Source organism: Anguilla rostrata, chromosome 7, assembly GCF_018555375.3.
Source record: "Anguilla rostrata isolate EN2019 chromosome 7, ASM1855537v3, whole genome shotgun sequence".
NCBI lineage: Eukaryota > Metazoa > Chordata > Actinopteri > Anguilliformes > Anguillidae > Anguilla > Anguilla rostrata.
The window spans coordinates 50,648,261-50,669,256 of record NC_057939.1 but is presented as its reverse complement, the minus strand read 5'-3'; the positions used below and the strand labels follow the sequence as shown (position 1 = coordinate 50,669,256).

The following is a 20,996-nucleotide window of genomic DNA, read 5'->3' as shown; positions in this document are numbered from 1 at the left end:
AACCCAGTGCCTTTAACAAGGAGGATTTTCGCAAAGGCCAACAGGGAGAAGGGAGGATGCGCGTCTGAATCCTTCGCCAGATCAGAGCTAACGTGCACGCATTATCATTTCGGCTCCCAGCAAAGCTCTAAATTTAGGCTCGCCGAGTTTTCCGCGGGTTCGCCGCAACTCTCGGACGAAACGAAGCGCGCTGGCTGTAGAACATCCATCAGCGTCGTGTAGCATAGCATAGCGTAGTGTAGCGTCGGGTCGGGTCGGGGCGGGCGGGCGGGCGGGCGACGATAATCACCGTTAAACAACGAAAGCGCCTGGGGAGCCGGAAGCCGGTGATCACAGACCAGGCGGAAAGCAGCCCGGGTGGGGGGGGGGGGCAGGCAGAGATGCAAGTTGGAAGGTGGAAAAGCACGCTGGACAGAAGAGGCAGACGACCCCATTCCACCGTTGACTTTGTCCGTCTTCAAACTATAACTGCCATGAGACTGAGTAACAGGCGAAAAAAAAAAAAAAGGTAGGCAGCCCCACTGGAACAGTTGGAAATTGTGTGTGTCCTGCAGTTTCGGTAGCACTTTGTAACCTTACAGGGACGTCTTTGTGACAAGTGGGCGGCTCTGGGTGACTCTGAAACAGCGTTCGGGTCCTGAGGGGGTGACAGACAACAGCCCCCCTCATCCCACTGTCAGAACCCACACCAGGACGTGCAAGGGTTAATGAACCGCTTCCTTTCACTCGTTGTCTCTCTCTCTGGGCGTGACGGGGGGGCTCAAAGCGAGGGTAACGCAGGGACACACCCCCCGTCTCAACCCTGAGCTTGGACGGGACGGCATCTCGGAGTGGAGTTCTCACACCGTGCAGCACGATGGGGGATTAAGACGCGTGGTCTCCATCTCTTTTTTTGTGTCCGTGGTGTTTCAGCTGGCTAGGAGCTATGTGGAAGGACGTTTCATACGCCGGAAGGTAAATAAGTAAAATAATAACAAAATACAGAGATAAAAGCTGAGATAAGTGTTGAAGAGACTGCATGTAAAAAATGCCCGAAGACACTATTTTTGGATAGCTGATACCAGGCAGAACTTAACAATACATACATATAAGAAGACACGGTTTTCTCCTTGAATGCACGCGAACGGCTAATCCTGCACTGTGTCGACAACCAATGGAATGAGGACTAGAGTACGGATCAGTGCTGGCATAGAGGACCGATCTGGCCCAATCCTCTGGATGCTTTTATGAATAAATACATAAATATTTACACAAACATGAACCTACACTCCCTTTATCTTGACCTAACACCTCTTATGAGAAATGATACATTTATTTATTTTGTCAGGTTCTATATATATATATATATCTGTGTGTGTGAGTGTGTGTGTGTGTGTGTGTATGGTTTTTGTCAAATGATTTCAAATGTGTACACAGGTCTGTAAATTTCTGATAAAATCAAGGTTTTCTATAATTTGATCTCTCATATTAGGTTCCTCTCACTAAGTGCTTGGAGCTTTCCAAAAGGGTGTCTTAAGGAAAACATGATGTCATATGTGAACAGAATGCTTAATGAGTCTGAATGCATTTGGATATTCCCTTAGTGGACCTCAATTAATATGCTATTTACTCATGTTGAAAAATTAATTATGGATGATATTTTTTTAACTAATTGACATAAATGAAATAGCCTTTTTTTAAACTTAGATTACACATGATTACACATCAATGTGATTTACTGGAGGCTTTTATTTTTCACAGATCTTTTTAATTAAATTGCTGCATACTGTCACAGTTCCACACATACAAGCTGGAAATAAGTACCTGTCCCAAGACTGGAGCTATGTCAACATGCACAAATTTCACTAATTCTTTCAGTGTTTTTAGTGTTTTTTTTCCAGTCTTTTTTTCAGTACATTTTTACCACAGTTGATTTCAACAGTGAGCAATCACAGAAATCTTATCCATGTTGCCATATTTGAGTGTTATATACAGGGGATAATTTAATTTCGGATTCAATCTAAATTAGTCTTCAGACAGCTACCGTACAGCTATGAGGATTGGCTAATACAGACAATATACAGATCAGCTAATATGTTTTGTGCACCATTACATGGTGGAACACAGCCTATGTTTGCCTACAGGGTGTATACAATACTCACTGGGTATGAATTTAAAGTGGTAATCAGACAACAAGGGCCTTTGTGACCTTTGTGCTGATAAGTGTGATAAGTGATAAGCGTAAGGGTTTGCAGGAAAGCGCCATATGCATCCACAAAACACATTCTGCAATATCTGCTATGACACTTATTTGGGAATTGGGTTTGTCAGAGTACTGCCAAAGAGCCACAACAGCATTTCCAGGCACCGGTGTCATCATAGTTAATCCCCAAATTATAAATGACAATTCCCGAAGCCAACTGCCAAATATATGCACATCGCTGGCATTCAGTAAACAAAAATGGATCAAACACGTCTTCATATACCTCGCTGCTGTTATTATTCCGAGTACCTGCATTTTTGCACATGCATTCCTTACACAAAAACATTGTTATTTTATCGGTACAGACGTGGGGCTGACACTGGAAATAAAACGGTATTTTTCTGCAAGCTCTTCCGCTGCCAGCCTGGTTCAATCAGTTCTAGTATCTCCACCATCAGCATTGCCAGATAGTGTATTAAGGGGATTGGCTCCCAGAGACGTAGGATTTAGTGCTCTTTTAACCTGTGAGGAAGAAAACTGGGGGGCCTACAACTATGTGTGTGTGTGTTTGTGTGGGTGTGTGTGGATGTGGGCGTGTGTGTGCATGTGTGTACTGTATGTGTGGTGTGTGTCTGTGTGTGCGTGTGTGTGTGTATGCACGGGTATGTGTGTGTGTGTGTGTGTGGTTGTGGGTGTGCATGTGTAAGTGTGTGTATATGCGCGAGTGTGGGTATGAGTGTGTGCGTCATCAGGGGGGAAAAAAAAAGTTTAAAACATGCACTTCGATTTTAAATATTTATTTGAGTTTCATCCCCGTGGTGACAGCGGCAGAGAGGTGTTAAAGTAGGTGAATTGGGAAGGAGTACATCTGGGAGAGGAGCGCAGCCTCCGGAAAAAAGTGCGGAAAATTCGGACACCTCATCCATCACCGGGGCTCTAATGTACAGCAGGCGATGATAACGCCGCCGCTCCCGCAGTCGGAACGCCGGCAACAAAGGAGACGTCAACAAAAATTTCACAGCGGCGTGATGGATGATTGGACTTTAAAGGTTGGACCGTTTCTAAGGTCAGCTAAGGGTTCGCAAAAAAAAAAAAAAAAAGAAGAAATGCAGTTAAACAGAAACAGACATATTTAGTGCAGATACTGTACGTGTGGAGTAGGTAGGTAGGTAGGTTCAGGGTTAAGTTGAGAGAAGTGGATGGAAAAAAAAAAAAAAAACAGGCTTTGGCGCAGATTTTTCCATAATGCAAAAGCGGGAAAAGCGCTACAAACGTTTCCCAAAAAAAAATAACACCCCTCACGAGACAAGGCTTCAAACGATTCGTGCAGAATTATTACGCCGGCAACGCCACGCAATCATAGCGCTTCTTTAAAACGCCGTAGCTTTCATGAAACACATCTGATTTAATTGGAAGATTATGCTAGCCGTCACTCTAAATCAAGTGCTGTATTGTGAGTTAGCAAATCTTTAAATTGTGCCTTTGAATTCATAAAAATGGTCTTTCAATCATATCAGCTAAGCACCCAAGTGTTTTTTTCCGAATGCTTATAACAGTAAAGAGTAAAATGTAAGTTTTAACCCTTTGAAGAGAAGGTTTGGAATGTTTTCAAAATTCTAAGCCAGTGTTCTAGAACTCCACTGCTTTCAATTACCAGCAGCGATTGTTACATCATCATTAGAATGTTCAGTTAAGAACATTCTAATCACATGTTGTTGGGGCGACGTAGCTCAGGAGGTAAGAGCGACTGTCTGGCAGTCGGAGGGTTGCCGGTTCAAACCCCGCCCTGGGCGTGTCGAAGTGTCCTTGAGCAAGACACCTTACCCCTAACTGCTCTGGCGAATGAGAGGCATCAATTGTAAAGCGCTTTGGATAAAAGCGCTATATAAATGCAGTCCATTTACCATTTACCATTTACATGTGTGTGATCTCACACCTTAAAGGGTTAAACAGGAGACATGGGTTATATAACTCAGTGAAAGCCTCTGCAGGTGGCCCAAGGTCATTAGTTCAAAGCCCAAGAGAAAATCCTCTGGTTACGCCACACGTTGGCCGGATTCATCCGCAGCCAGCAGGAAAATACTGCACTTGATCTACTTCAATCACCAGCCGATCCAGAGCAAAGAGCACCAGAAGATAAGGGGGCAGCACAAAATTCTGGACCCTGTGCATATGCAGTCTCTGTGGGCCTCCTTAAAGTTTCCGACCAAAGAAAACTTTTTAATCTGGGATTTTTGAGCAGCCTCCCTAGCCCAGGGTCCTGGGTAGTCAGTTCCATTTCCCCCCCCCCCCCCCCACTGTGACCCCCCTGTAGCTATGACAACAGAGAATAACATTTAATTTCTACCTGCAAACAAAAACTACCACCTTTCAGACTCCTCTTTGTAGCTGGCAGAATTAATACTTCAGTTTTATAGGGTACAGCAATTGTTAATCATTTGAACATTTGAAATTTGTCCAGAGCCAAAACAACACTGCCAGGGTGCACATGAAAACTAATTTTCTTTTAATACAAATGCAGTTTATTGATCACCCCTATAATCAAGCACATAAGGGAATGCCCCTGTGGTAAAAATGGCAACACTTTCGCAAAGAAAGTGATTTAAGAGCGTAACTTCAGCAAAAATATTTTGATCAAGAGGACTGTATTTGCAAAACCCTGCCTGTAATGTCTGGGGACATAGATTGATTTTTTATTTTTTTACTTTTTTAAAGTGAGCATCATTTTTTTTGTAAAAGTCGTGGTCGATTTGTCTTCGGACGTGGTTCACATTGAGCTAGCCTTAGATGGCCCAACGGTAGCGAAGACAAATACCGAGTTTGAGGGACTTTAAAGGTTAGCGGTTTTCGTTGTGTACAGAGGGTGGAGACTGGGACACGAGAGAGTGCTATCTAAGAAAACCGTACTCTCGTTTTTTGCCCTTCAAGGGAAATGTTGTATGGCCTGCTTCTGCACCTGCTGCAAGATTGGAAAATTCGATCTGAATATTAATTTCTACTTGCAAAGAGGGCAGTAGATGAATATCCGCTCTTATAAGAAGTTGTGCACCGCGTGAGCAAAGTAACAAAATATTAACCGTGAAACTCCAACTGTACACAGCCAATAAAATGTATCTGTGCTTACTGGTTTCATCTTTTTTAAATCAATAATACACAGATACACAATGTTCTTTTTGTTGTGCTCATATTATTTTGCCTTTCGAAAGCTGTAAAAGTACTTCATCGCAAAAATGTCAATAAACTGTTCAGACCTAGGAGCACCTAATTATTAAATATCTGTATGGAGCCCACAACACAATTCAAGCGATCGAAGATGAAAAGGAAAATTAAACATCTTCAAAAGTATGTTGTGAACTTGTTCATAATGCAAGGTCCAAAATAAATTACATTCAGGAAATTCTGCTTTCACCATTCTTGTTTTCACCATAGTCCCATGTTTACAGATTTCCAGTGAAACTAAATGCGAAGGTTCAGGGAGATCAAACGCAATTGCTGAACATCCGCTGGCCATGAGCTCAGAGACCTTGAGTCAATAACAGATCCTGTTTGACGCATGTAACCGTTCGTGGAAAAGGCTTTTCAGCCTGAGTGCGGCAGGATTCCTCAGCATCTTCTGACACAAAGCCCTGACCTGCGTCGAACACGCACATGAAACACCTTCACCTTTTAAACACCAAAAAAACGCCGGAATTTAACTGACAATTTAAAAAGATTCAATCGAGAGTTCCACTAGCATTAAGGACAAAGATCCAGCTTTCACATGACTGTGCATTTTGGTCAGTTTCGTCAAAAATCCTCAGGGGTCTTGCAGAAGAAGTGTTTTCCACTTTCACTAGCCTCTGAGGAGGCGAAGTCCTGGCAGACGTATTAGACCCGGGTTCGAACACGTTCGCCGTCTCCCCGGCGCGTTCGCTCGGCGCGTGTTGGGGATCGACAGGCGGTCGACCGCCCGCCAAGCGGCTGTGCTCCTCACCGGAGTTTTTTTTGGGGACGTGAGCTCGCTTTCCCCCGTGGACGCCTGGTCGGACGGTCGATTACCTCCCAATCGTTCAGCCACGGAAGGAAAAAGACAAAGAGAGCTGGGCGCTTTCACAGGGCGTCGCTGGCTAACCGCAGACTTCCTGTCCTCTGCGGCCAGATCGCCTTCACTTCTTCCATCTTGCGGAAAAGGCGTGCGCCAGCCTCAAGTGTTCTCTGGTCTTTAGGATGTTTATTAAAGTTACCTATTATTGCCAGGCTTTTGCTTCATGTGCAAACGATGGCGGTTCTGTGACTCTCCTCGTATTAAATAAATATACACACTTCTCTGTAATATCCTCTCGCCCTCATACAGACACACACACACACGCACACAAACGCACACACACACACACACACACACACAGGCACGCACTTGAATAAATGAACTTAATAGACAGCAATGTGTCTCTGTCCCGGTTTTTCATTATCACCAGATGACAGAACCGCGATCCCTCGCTCAGCTCTTTTTTTTTTTAAACACCGAGCCGACTGTCGTCTTACGTTTCATTCTCTCCTGTGGCTGATTGGAACTGAATCCATCGTGACATTAATTCCTTGAATTAAATAAACCATGTGCGATTATTAACCTTTCTTCTTTTTTCCCCCTCCCCATGTTCTCCCGGGTATGCATCCCCCTGTCTACAGGTACATAAATTTTACAAGGCCACACGGATGCATAGATATTGATACAGATATCGACACACAGTTCTAATCAGGCACCACACGGAGAAGAGAGAGAGCATTCACTCTCCCTCAAAGGAAGTGAGAGAGGGAAGACCTTAATAGGATTATCTCCGAGCAGGACAACATCCCCCACAGAAGCATGTGCACCGCTGACAACATAAGCAGCAGTCATAGTGAATGCAGAGATCGCTTTCACTCGATTAAGCCACTGCATCACCAGAGGACTACATCTTGCCTGATTTAGGTACGGCGGTAGAACAGACAGCAATTTGAGTAGTCCTCATTTCAACCAATCAAAAACAGCAGACTCAAATTTCCAACAATAAATACTTCAAAGATTCATCAAACATACAGACAGACAGATAGAGAGATAGAGAGATAGAGAGATAGAGAGATAGATAGATAGATAGATAGATAGATAGATAGATAGATAGATAGATAGATAGATAGATAGATAGATAGATAGATAGATAGATAGATAGATAGATAGACAGACAGACAGACAGAAGTCATGCTCTTGAGACTCTCAAATGAGATGTATGGGTCATGTCAGGACAGCCAGAAAAAATATCGAAAAATGTGTTAGGACTAGATTTATATAGTTAACAAATAGTGCAATATTGGCAAATTTACATACAAATATTTGCTGATAATCTACTTGATATGTGGGCCTGTAAGATTTTGAATGCTTTTGAGCACTGTGAGAACCAGTTTCACAAATGCCATAAGACCACTCCTGTTGAACATTACCACAAGGCAAACGATGCTCCAAAGCCTGTTTTGAATTAGACACCAAAGCCCATGATTTAATTTGCTCAAATTTCCTTCACCGGCCCTGAAGTATCAAATTAGCACCGTTATAGGCCATTGGCCCAAAAACCCCTGCTTGATTTTGCTTCTGCTTAATCTGAATGTAAATGACTTAATTTATTTTATTCCAAAAAACAATCGTTGCGAAGGCGAACCCCAAACAGTGGGAAACCGAGGCGCTTTTCAATTTGTTTTAATCTGTGAAAGGGTGAGAAAGGCACTCCGAGGGGATCTTATCGGGGGGGGGGGGAGTGGGGGTGGTATGTGGGGGGGGGGGGCAGGGACTCACCGAAAGCGGAGAGCGCGCTGAGGAGGAGCAGCAGCGCCGTCCACATGGCTCCAGCTGAAGACGTCCGCCTTCCCATCCGAGATCGAGCCGATGTCGCTTTCCCGACCGCTCCTCTCACACTCGGGGTCCGAAAGCTGGCCTGGAGGCGAGAAGAGGGAACGAATGAGAAACAAGGAAGGAAAAAAAATGGCGGTCTCGGTCTCGGTCTGCAGCGGTCAAACCGCTTACGGTCGAAGGAGAATGAATCAAGGACAAAAACACCCGAACCCATCCTTACTGCTGATGGGGATGCCAATGGCATCACATACGATCTGCAGTGAAAGGGACACATGAATCTTTCCCAAAGACCCTTATAATGGGATCTAATGGGAAGTGCTCTCCTGGCTGGATTGGCTCTCTATTATTGTAGGACAAGGGTGGATTTTTCTCCACAGCCCAACAAATGAAAGGGACACATGGATCTTTCTCAGACCTCCGTCTGTTAGCACGAGCCCTAGTTTGTTGAGGGAAGGATTCAAGGATAACACCAACATTCTAATATTCTAGATCCTCTTCCATGATTGGTGAAGACGTCTGCATGCCTTGTATGGAATGTATTCTACACTTGCACGTAAATGTCTGTTGCTTTTCATGCTGTGCTCCCAGAATGAAGGTCTGCTCTGTTTAGAAGTGTTGATTAGGGCCAACGTCAGACAGCTCGAGTGGAGCGTGCAATTTGTTATACTCATTTCCCATTTCCCATGCAATAACGAAGGTCTGTGAGAGGAATCAAATTAATGATGTGATGAATACATTTTAAGCAACATTTTTGAAATCAAAAGCGAAATATTCATAACATTTTCACAAAAATGTTCACTGATCGCATTCGCAATTAGGAGAAAAAAGGTGAATTTTCGGCAACGGGACAGCCAATTATTTTAACAATTTCCACTAATGATGCTTCTGAGCTGAAATGCAAACCATGAGGGTCATGCAACATCTTACTGTACACTTCAAAGAGAATCAAACAGAAAACCTCATTTTCTAAACAACACATAGGAACATTGAAACTTTAGCACAGTTCAGTATAGCCAAGTCCTACGGGACAATGCCTCTGATACCAGAGTTCTCAGGGTTAAAGTGAGGCCATCAGTAAATTTTCTCCATTTGGAGAGTTATGACATCAGCTGCCTGTCACAGTGAATGTGCTATTCCATAATCCAGCAACACAAATTAGATTAGGAACAATCACACGTAAGCATATTCAGTTGCTAAAACAGACGGTAAATAACGCATAGCTGGTTCGCCCGTGTCACAACTCCAGCCTTTCTCTCGAGCTGTTTAGTCATGTTCGTTCTCCATTCCATTCCAGACTGTGACTGAGACCCCGATTGTGACCTCCCCAGTCCCGGAACGCCGCCTCACAAAGAAACGTGTCCCGAGCCAACGGGGTAAACGTGATTTACGTGCTAGTGCGCTAACACAACAGCAGTCCGTCGCCGTGACGGCCACGAGCCGTGAGCGCATATGAAAATGAGGCAGAAGGCAGAATGGGGTGGGGGGGGTGGGGGTGGATATAAACAAATGCTGAGAGACAAACCGTCTCCGCCTCTTCCCCGCTGTCTGTTTGGGCGGCACGACGCGCGGTGAGTTTTTTTGTTTGCGCCAAAGCTGTCGCAGACAGTCTGGACGAGCTCCGGGAACAACATGGCCGCCGCGACGCCGGTGGCAAAATCAAACCTGAAAGGACGAGCTTCGGCGTCCCCACGGTGATGCTGTTCTCCCTCCCTCATGGGTCTCACGTGTGGTTACACAGCCCCCACTGAGACTGCGTCTGTCACTCAACACACAACTTCTCTCCTCCCTCCCTCTCTCCATTCTATTCTATGACTGTTTTTTTTTTTTTTTTCAAAAAAGGTATGAACAGAACTCTTGACACACAAGGATTTATTTCTTTATGTATTATTTTTGCTTATACACCCTCTGTCTAGCAGAGCTATTGCTCCAATTATAACATTATTCCTTGCTTTAGTATCCAGTTCTCAGAGATACAGCCCTTTCCATTCCATTAAGCGGATGCACGCGATCATTTCTCTGCCCCTTCTAGGTTTGGGAATGTCCCACGCCCAGACACGCGAGGCAGCGAGTGGTCTGGCCCCGAGCCCAAAACCGAGTCATTTACACAGAAGGTGCATTTAGTTGCCTGTACTTTCACCCCCTTTCAAACAGATCCCAACAGACAGGAGTAGCGTCGCATATTACTACTTCATTAATTTCCATGGTTTTTTAACCACGCACCTTCTGTCAGTGTTGCTCTTGTGCGTTTTTGCCACAGTTTTAAAACCCTGACAGTCTAAACTGATTGCACCGTTGCAGCGTATCCAATTAATAGTTATTAAGCTGATCAAGACAGTAATTAATGACAAAACAATACCTGTCTGCCATGGTCGGTATCTGCTGCTTATTCAGCCATTGCTATCTAATCAGAAATGAAAGAAATAGCACTGCAAATCACAATGAGAAATGCATAAGGCAATTGTAGGCTGTCTGACTCCTGCTGGCTTCTAATGCAAGGAACATACACCCATCGTGATTGGAAATCCATCAACTGTAATGGAAAGTATTGATCACCCTGAATGTAATACTGGCCTCTACCTATTTAAACCAACATCCAATCATTTACTCAATGCCTTCACCTCAGAAAATCAAAAAGGTTAGCACGGAAAGGTCAAATATTTGATTTTTTTTTCTTCTAAACTTGATCATATTAAAGAATGAAACGCGCTTCTTTGGCTCAGGTTGACTGGCTCTGGTTGACTGAGCTGCTGTTTGTGCGGTTGGGCCACTACAGGCTCAATCGCACAAGTTCTATCGCAAAAGCGAGCAGGTGGAGGTTGAGGTGGTTTATGTGGACTGTGGGTGGTGCTGTGGTTGTAACTGCACCTGAAATCCCAGGTGTGGAGACACACCTATACCTCAGAGACATCTTACCTCAAATGTTCCATTAAAACCCCAGGTGCAGAGATGGGTTATGCTATGATTAACACGCAAATTAATTAAGTATCGTAAGTTTCCCTAGATCAGCGTGAGCTCAAATAACACAACGCAAAATGTGGCTATAAGCTATACAAAGTCATGTGTAAAGTTGCATAATGATCAGATATTTTTTCTTTAATGATATCAGCAAAGAAAGTTATTAAGTTAAAACTATTCAGTTAAAACTTGCTTTAGAGCAAAAAAGTTGCCACTGTCAAACAGGGGAAAATGGGTCTTCTCTGAATTGTAATACTGAATTTGAAAAGACGTTCACAACCATTGCACTAGAATCAGACATTACGCCACGTGCGAACACTAGACGAGGTGGGGCTTAACCCCTCACGCTTCCTGTCTACGGTACACGTTGAAACATGCTGTAACACGCTCAGTACGGGTACTTTAATTAGGCTTCCTAGTTACTGTACCAGCCTTCCTGTTCCCGTCTGGTTACATCCGTGTGAGAACGATAAGCAATTCCCAAGATGGCCGCTCGGAAAACACTTGAAAACGCTCCCACCGAAAATGCATGCGTCAACACCGATGGCTGCTGTGCGTCACCCTATGAGACTCCCATAAGGAGATGGAGAAAACAAACCGTTTAGCCGCCATTTTATATATAGCACAAACACATTAACGCTTCGCTGCATAACACTTTTAGGTATACAGCTGTAATCCTTTGAATCATGAAGACAGCATGATAAGCAGTTTTGCAATGGATGTCCATCCATGACTGTACTGATTGTTTTAAAGTGATTTTGCTGCCTGACCACCAACATACAAGTATGCATAACATTTAGTTATCTTTATTTCTTTGCTTTTCTTATTTATCACATACACTATTTATTTCTGCATGTTTGAATAATCCACAATCCAGGGTTACTCGTTCTCAAAAAAAGAGTGTATGCAAAGAACATTAACTCTGACAAGAATGTGCACACAACATTCACTGCACATGTGTCCAAAAGCACTGCCTGCAAATTAATTTGTCAGCTGGTAAATCAGGAATGGTGTTGGCCTGTCAGATCCCCTTTGCAGCTGAGTGACTGATAATTGCCCCAGCTTTAGTCTGCGGAGCCACCCGGCTCTAATGAGGAGGCTGTCAGCGCATGCTTTATCAAAGGCTTCCTCTTGCCCTGCTAATGAACACAGAACGGCCCGGGCAGGCTGGACAGGGCCAAGTGCGCTCGCGAAGACGACGTCATCACCACCTCCTTCTCCTCTTTGAGGATGTCGAAGCTTTTATGTTCTATTTCTATCCGGGTATATCTTGACCTGCAAACCTCTTCCTGCTGAAAAAGGTCACGGCAACATGTCACCATATGTGACGACTGCAGTTCTTAGTAAGTACACATATAGCATATACATACATGCACAAATCAACAAATATATTAACTTTATGTAAGCATTTATTAACTTTAATATGTTGCAAATCATATCCTACTGCAAATGAATCTGCACAGATGAAACAAACAATAATTGCCATTTTTGCAATACACTTTCTTATATTCTGACCTGATATAAAAGATAACGATCACACGATTTCATATCTGACTGTAGTCTGCACTGCAAGGATCGTTCTTCTTCTTCTTCTTCTTCCTAGGCTTCTTCATCTTCACCTCCTTCTTTCTCTTTCCCTTCTTCTTCTTCTTCTTTCCCCTCTTCTTTCAATTAACACGCATTTTCCCCCAAACATAGCACAGCGGACCATTAGCCTAGCGACTGAGCCCAGGGTGAGGCAGACACTGTCCTAAACGACTCTCTGGTGGGGTAATACGTACCAGACCAGCTACGGAGAACGGGACGGGTCACAGAAAATGGCCGCACACCGTGCAGTCTTCCCACTGTTGGGATAATTAACGTGGTTCGGTAACAAGCAGTGGCAGTGCCGTGTGGGCAATCCGATCATCTAGAGGTGGCGGAAAGGAACTCAGCGTGGGGCGGACGCCTCTGTGAAACACAGTGACCCTGGGCTCTGGGTGAGCCACGTCCGAGTCTGGACGCACGTAACGTGGTTGGAATGACCAGAACCCTCTGCTCTCCGCATCGCTGACTGGTTCAACGAGCAGTGAGGGAGGACGTGTGTATTACCAGTGACTCCTGCCCTTCCACCATGTTCTCCCTACGACGGAGGCGTATCCTAGCCAACCGGCTATAACCAGTTATGACCGACTAGGACGCGGAGTCGAAAAGAGGCAGATAGCAAAATCAGCAAACTAGACCGTGTATCAAGGCATTACATATTTTTAAAAATGAATCGAGACGAAGAATGGTAAGATTTGACTGAATCCACAACTGGGTTCAGATGTAGAGTAAATACCAAAGGTTGGCACCTTCTCCCTAAGAGTCAGTGAGCAGTATTTTGGTAAAGTATTTCCTTGGATGTTCTTTACCGGCTGAAGTCCCCCCTTGCAGTTTAATCCTGGAAATATTCCCAGCGACTGTTTGCATAATTTTACATTTAAACCAGACTGTCCCGCCTGAAACACAAAATTCACTCCTTCAGTCACAATCCCATTCAAATCCATTCAAAGGGCTGCTTGTCAATGCACACGCACACACACGCACACACACGAACAGACTCACACACACACAGACTCACACACACGCACACGTGCACACACATTTATGTGATGAAACGTTTTTACGAACATGTGCTGTTGATTGAATAAAACAACGTTAGCTAGTATACCGCTGGCATACACAGACAAGCCATGTGTCATTTTAACACAAATCAAACACATATCTCGGGGTAAAATGTATTGAATGTCAAACCAGATGAAAGAAAGAAACACTTCTGTTTAAAGATGATTTAGTTTCCAGCCTTTTCCTGACCTAGTCAAACATTAAATGTGATTGAATTTAAAAATGCTTCAAAATTCTCCTTTTTTCCCACTTGACAACGCTGTCATCGAAAGTATTCACAGTTTCTTTTTTTTTCATTAAAAATTCAAAAGCAAACACTTTCACATCTTTTTCAGTAATACAGTTTGCATATTAAGCAAAACATTTTTGCATGATAACAATGTGGGTGTATACTGTTAAAACATGCCTTTTAATTTAGCCTCTAGCAAATTTTAGGATGACTGTTTTTTAAAGTATTTAACAGTAACAGTATTTAATAATAACTATTTTCTGACAGAGAAATACTAGCGTGTTCACCGTGCAAAACAGCAAGCCATTTCCGGTATTCATACAGAATGAGATCATGACAATTAACCATTAGTTACAATTACAAAATGATTTTAAAGCCTTTAAAAAAATGCTTTAAAAGCCCATTTGAGTATGTAGTCATATTAAATCCCTCATTTCAACAGCCAATCAAAAAATCTAAATCAACATCGACGGCAATAAAATTATCCCTGCCAAGGTTATCTGGACAGCCTTATTTTGTGTTTAGTCATTCATACAAGTCTCCTACAGCTGTCACTCAAGATCCTCCTTACACACCGGGCAAGCTCTGCACATCAAGACCCTATAGAGATGTAGGGGGCGAGAGGGGCGGCAACGTGAGATTAGCGTAATTACGGCCTTACAAAAGGTAAAGCAATCCCTCACAAAACCAGAGCAGTGTGCCACCCCCCCACACCTGACTCCCCCACCCCCTCCCGAGTGTGCGGCAGGAGAGAGGGTACAGCTCTCCCCAAGAAAGGGGTCAGCCAAAACACCGCGTTCCAATTTGACTCACTGACACCGGCTTCATTTGTTTTGTTCGCCTGAGTAAAGACGAGAGAGGGGTGGAGAAACAGGCAGAAAGAGCCAAGTACAACCCCCCCCACCCCACCCCCTCCCCCCTGGGCCACCAAAGCACAAACACTTATTTTCCATGTTTAAGAGGTGAAATTACTGTTACAACGTGAGCAATGATCTAATATCTAATATAGGGGTGGGAGATTTCTGTAATGTGTTTGCTGGTCTATGGAACTAAATAAAAATGAACAAAAATTAATTACTTATTAATAATAATAATAAAAACATAGCTTTGTGCTTGCATCAATTTGTTAATAAATCTAGCACAACCATATCACTGATGGTAGAATTATAGGGCTGAACAACACCGACAGAGACTTTAAGGAGGCTACATTTGCACTTGATTCGTTTGGATATGATATCTGCCCTTGAGTGTTCAGTGATCAGATCACCCCTGCTATCAGACCTTTTGAAAAAGCGGTACGGTGTACTATACTTGACAGAAGTGAAATATATGCTTTGGTTTTGACGATTGTAACCTTCCACTCTGAGGCCAGAGGCCCTGGGGTGGGTGTACAGAATGCACTCAGAGACAAACAAGGCCAAAGCCAGTGCAGAGAATATTAAGCGCCATTTCGTACTGCACAGTGACAGGTGTGGGCAGGGGTGCCGGCAGGGATTTTGGGCCCCATGCAAAGACCTCTTATTGGGCCCCAACACCCCAGGGCACCCCAGGAAATGCGAAGTTCTAATCATTTTTGAAGGCCCCTGTCCGTAAGGGCCCATCGAATCATTCCAACCCCAAACCCCCCATTCTGCAACTCAGCATTTTAAGCTACTAAAAGTTCTCTTGCAATCAAACTTAAGACTGATGCTGGACATGTCTGTATAATGTGATAAAACAACTTCTTCCTCGCTGGAAAGCTATTTATTCCATTTTAAGGAAATAAGTAATCTTCTGAAAACACATTTCATGTTCCATTTCCCCTTTCTATAATCTTATTTTTTAAACTTGCTTGACAAAAATAAAGGAATATTCATTTTATTTTATTTCATGCCTCCTGAAACGCACCTGATAAAATTCAGCCTATTGCCGTGACGCACGGCCTAATTAATTCCGAATACATTTCGGAAACTTCCGTATCGCAGTTCCTATTCTGCGACGGCACCGAATTTGCGGCAAAACATATCCTCTCATTGATGCCCAGGAAAGAAATTTTTTTCCCCAACATTCTCTCTGATCCGTCCTGGCGTTTTTTTCCGCACAACAATGCGGCTTTCTTTTCCGGGGGAGTGCGTCGAGCGGCGCCTCTGTCAGTGTGCAGATCTCAAAGCAAAGAAGAGGTGCGCTTTCCCATTTCTCTTCGGATCAACCTGACAGGCTATATTGCTTCCCCATTCGCAACAGGGCCGCCAGGAAGGACTGTGTGTAATCTTTAAAGCAAACTCTGGCACTCCGCGCTTCCCAGTGCATCGAGGGTCGGGCAGAAATTCATTTCAGAACTGGTATGATTAATTCAGTGTAGTCTATTGTAATGCCACAGTCTCTGTTGACTCGTTGGCAGCAAAGCCACGCTGTAGGCTGTTCTCTCAGGCTGGCAGGCATTTCCGGGACCAGTTGGTTTCAGCTGGGGGGAGGGGGATGGGACGGCGGGGGCTGGGGGGTGGGGGTGGCAGGGGAGTTTGGGTGGTGGCTGGGGGATGGGGGAAGATTTGGCTGACAACCATCCAACAGTCACAGACACCTCAGGCTGGCAAGTCTAATAACATCATCTGTGCTAGACATGGAGGATTACGTATTTATTGCTCAATATGTCCGTTATGAAAAATATTATTGTGAGGACCCAACGGACCTCACAATAATAAGAACAAAAGTCAACTAAACCATGAAGCAGTCCTTCAAACTCTTAGAAACTTCAGTCCCTATTTTTTTAGGATACAAGGATACAAACAAACCACAACAAAAAAACAGCTCCATCGTTCCCACAGCAAGGAAGTTTAATTTGCTGCTTTGCAATCAAAGAATCCAACGGCAGGTATTCACAGCATGCAGTGTGCTATGTACTTAGTCATGACACATTCATCAAAGTCATCAGTGCACTGGCAGTTAATCACTGAGCTGGGATTAATCCAAAGATTATACATTTGTCTCACGTTCACATGAATGAACCAGATGGGGAAAAAAAAGCAGAGGCTAACACATGGTAAAGGACGTACTGTAAAAGAACAGCTCAACCGTTTCTATTCCTCTCCGTCTAAAGTTTCCAGAAGACTGCCTTTGCTCACCCCTAAATCTGACAAAAGTAAATCACTCAAAAAGTACAGACATGGGTGATGTATTGTCTACACTGGACTTCCCCTCTTGGGTGTAATTAGTCTGAAGTGAATTTGTCTCATTTAGAGCAAATAACTTGACCCTCCGCATTTAAATTATAAATAACACAGCCTGAAACAAGGAGGCTGACAAGAGTAACTGTCACCGTGTTCGGAATACGTTCCAAACTTCTTAAGTACAAAAAATAAATTAATTAAATAAATTTAAAGGAACGACCATATCTGGTAAATATCTGCTCACGCACTGTGGCAGGTCTTTAACATTCAGCGTTATCTTTCAGTCAGCAGAACAGGGCTGGTTCCCGTCACATGTTGATGTTATCTTCGTGGACTCCGAATTCAGAATGGCACGACCATCCAGTAGAGAGCCGAGGGGTTTCCATGCTTTAATGCTCAGGCGTAAACGCCCTGACGGGATGACGGATGGCGGGAAAGCGCGCAGTTCTGTTCTCTCTCATCGCGCGGGACCCTCCTCCTCCTCCTCCTCCTCCTCCTCCTCCTCCTCCTCTCTCCCTCCCTCGCAGTGCTGGAGGAAGCAGCCCGTGGGTTTGGCCTTTCGAGAAAACTGAAAAGGCTCCGCTGACGTGCCTCCATTTTGCATCACTCACGAGGTTTTCAAAGTAAATTACCCCCATCCACCAAAGAAAAGTTCAAAAATAAAAGTACATTTTGGTAGTTTTCAACAAAGCTTAATCACGTATTCTCTGAATTTTACAAGGCAGACTTCCACACAATTAAAAACTTAAAGTGTACTGTGTCTGCACAGTGATTTTATGTTGCCATCATAATCTCTAGAAAAGTAGCAAGAATCACCAAAAATTCTCGATCCGTCAGGCAAAAGGCACTACTATGATAAATGGACTGCATTTATATAGCGCTTTACAATTGATGCCTCTCATTCACCAGAGCAGTTAGGGGTTAGGTGTCTTGCTCAGGGACACTTCGACACGCCCAGGGCGGGGATCGAACTGGCAACCCTCCGACTGCCCGACAACCGCTCTTACCTCCTGAGCCACACAGAAGTCAAGCACTTTGTCCAAAGCTCTGCACACGTGAGGGCTGGACCAAGAGTTCAACTCTCCATTTTGGTTCATACATGTTGTCACACACATTCTGTTGCCCAACTAAATTGCCTTTCTCATCCATCTTTTTACCATCTCGGAATTTACCCACCTTCTGTAGCTGTCCCAGGCTTGAGTAACATAGCAAGAGGTTTTTGATGACCAATAAAGATAAACTAGTTTATATGTCAGCAAAAATGACTAATGGCCTATTCTGACACCAGAGCTTATTTACTAACCTAGAGAAATAAGACTAACTGGAAGTTCTTTTTTACTTCATGCGCTTGCTATTTGGGGGTTCAGGCCTGTTTTTTTGCTCTTTTTGCTGTCATTTTATTGCCACTCTGTAAAGCCTCTCTGTGTGAGTGTTCTGTAAAAAGAGCTATACAAATAAAATTGATTTAATTTGAAAAAACTTCACTTCACAATATATTACACAATAGAGTAATCATTCATAATTCATAAACTTGATTACTTATTTAAGAAAGTCATTTTAAAATATTACATCAAAAGCAAGCTTTATATTTTCGTCCTGGTCTCATTGTCCCTCATAACAATAAGACCATTGTGCAAAAATGGCCCATTATAATGCTTTATAGAGAGGATTAAAAAATAGAGGCTATCATTAGGATTAAAAATGCATGCTCAATGAGTCACACACAAATGCACATGTGCGCGTGCACACACACACAAGACACAGAGACACACACGCACACACACACACGCACGCACACACAAACAGGCATTTCTGTTTCAGCGGCCAGCTGTTTTGTTACATTTGTTCATTTGGCTCGAGGCAGGTTTGCCCAGTCGCTGGGGAACAGGAAGTGATGACACAATTAGAACAGGGGTGGGAGTGGACAGAGTGACCAGCTCAGCACAGGAAAAACACAGGATTTAGAGGCAGTGCCGGCGGCAGTGTTTGTAGAGCTTTTTTCTGGTTTGCATTCCATCTGAAAATATTTGATGAAGTATGTCTGGTGGATAGCGGCCTGTTTGCTTTGCCTCTCGTCCTGAGAGCTGTCGGGCAGGCGGTGTTTGTGCGGGGATTTTTGGGTATCCCAGGTTTGTGATGCCCCAGTGTGTAACCTAATGGATTAGGTAGATGCTGTTTGGACCAAGCAAAGAGATACGGTTCCTTTGTTGTTTAAAAAGTGTTGTTCGGGAGGAACGCCGACCTTGTTCTGTTTTTTTTTTGTTTTTTCAAACTTCCCACTCGCAGATCAGCTCTCCGGCTAACGTGAGTTTTTCGGCTTTGCGATGATTCATCATACAGGACAATAAGAAAAGAAGAAGAACACGGTTCCTCCAATTATATCAGTATCTCCGACACTTTGACTGACAGCTACTTCCCCCCAGCTAAAGGCCAGGGGGAAAATGCATAGAGAACAGACAGGACATAATGGACTGGACCAACTGAAGACAAACTGTACAGAAACCGTCCTCAGTCCACAGTACAGTTTGCTGGTGAAGGACCGTAGTTTGGAGTCATCTCCACCAATCCTGTATTTCGAACCGCAGTCCCCCGTTGAAAAAAAAAATACCGTTGTGCCGGAGGGTGATCAGGAACATGTTTCCAGCTTGATTTACATTTACCACGGTACTAGCCAGAGGCTATGGACAAGTAACTCACTCACTGCATGCCACAGACAAGTATATGCATCCTCGATGCTTGCTCTAGTTAGACACTAGACCAGACTCCGGTCCTGCAGGGCTGGTCTGTGAGCTGGTTTTCGTTCCAACCAATTACCATAGTGTTTTTTTTTGTTTTTTTTACAGCTCAATAAACTATGCCGGTTCACTCCTGGATTTGAGCACAGTAAAATCTTTAGGAGACACCTGTAGTCTGGGCCATGGCTGGTGCTTATGCAAATGTCAGATCAAGACAAATTAAATAGGCTACTTCAGAACAAAAGTTGGCACAAAATCTTGAAACGGATCGGCCCTTCTTGCGCCCTCTGCAGCAGACAAAACCTATTCTTTCTCCACTGGCTGAGTGAGTGGTTTGCTACCATAGAACTGTGTCACAAAAAATCCAAACCTTGGAAAATTAATTTTAAAAATTATGGGAGAAAACAAACTAACAAATAAATAAAATAAACTAGCACGTGCCGCCACCTCCATTTGGTTTGCTGTTTAAACACATAAATATGGCCATATAGGAATATTTGTGTCTCTGAACGTATTCAGTAAACCTACCCTAGGGCCCCTGTTCTCAGACCGAAAGGTTAAAACCTTTGAACAAAAGCATATAGTTCACTTCAATCAATTATAGTCCATCACTTCTCATACAAAGATTTCTCAGTAGCTTTCTCAAATTCAGGAACGTTTGCACAAAAAACTCACATCTAGCAACTGTCCCACCTGAGAGTAACTTATTTTCTAGACATAATGTTTTCATGCACAACCTCATATTTGTTCAGTTGTAGCTATGTTAAACCCAAGAAGCTAACTGCTGTCCAGATAAACTGTAAGAGAGTCCAGACTCTCTCATGATATAAGTTTCCAGTCAGAGCATCACCATCCCACACAGGAGTCGTCCATGACAGCAAGCTTCTTCTTCTACATTCAGACTGAATCACAATCCACAAAGCAGCCTTACAGGGCTGGGATCCCTTCCATTTCACTTTTAATCAGCTACCTTAATTGACACAGTTCAAAAGGAATTACCTGGAATAACCCTATACCCAACCCTGGAGTCTTTTTGTGACATTAAAACAAAATCAATGGCTTTTTTTCTGACATCATTAAATAATTTCAAACCTAGTTTATGATGGTCATTCCTCCGTTTAGTTACTTCATTATGCTCTGATATGTCTGACATTCCCCCATCAATTTCTGTTTTTACAACATCCATCTATCCATCCATTATCTATACCCACTTATCCTGGGCAGGGTCTCGAGGGGTGCTGGA

At 43.6% G+C, this 20,996-nt stretch overlaps 1 protein-coding gene across 17 annotated transcripts in view; it reads right to left on the bottom strand.

Annotated features, from left to right (window-relative positions):
• LOC135259947 (adhesion G protein-coupled receptor L3-like) overlaps positions 1–20,996 on the bottom strand; it is a 220,635-nt gene that overhangs the window by 146,431 nt on the left and 53,208 nt on the right. For all 17 annotated transcript variants that reach the window (XM_064344915.1, XM_064344917.1, XM_064344920.1 and 14 more), the window contains exon 3: positions 7,986–8,124. In XM_064344915.1, the coding sequence (XP_064200985.1) occupies positions 7,986–8,061 (76 nt within the window). In that variant the 5' untranslated portion in view covers positions 8,062–8,124. The remainder of the gene's footprint in view (positions 1–7,985; positions 8,125–20,996) is intronic.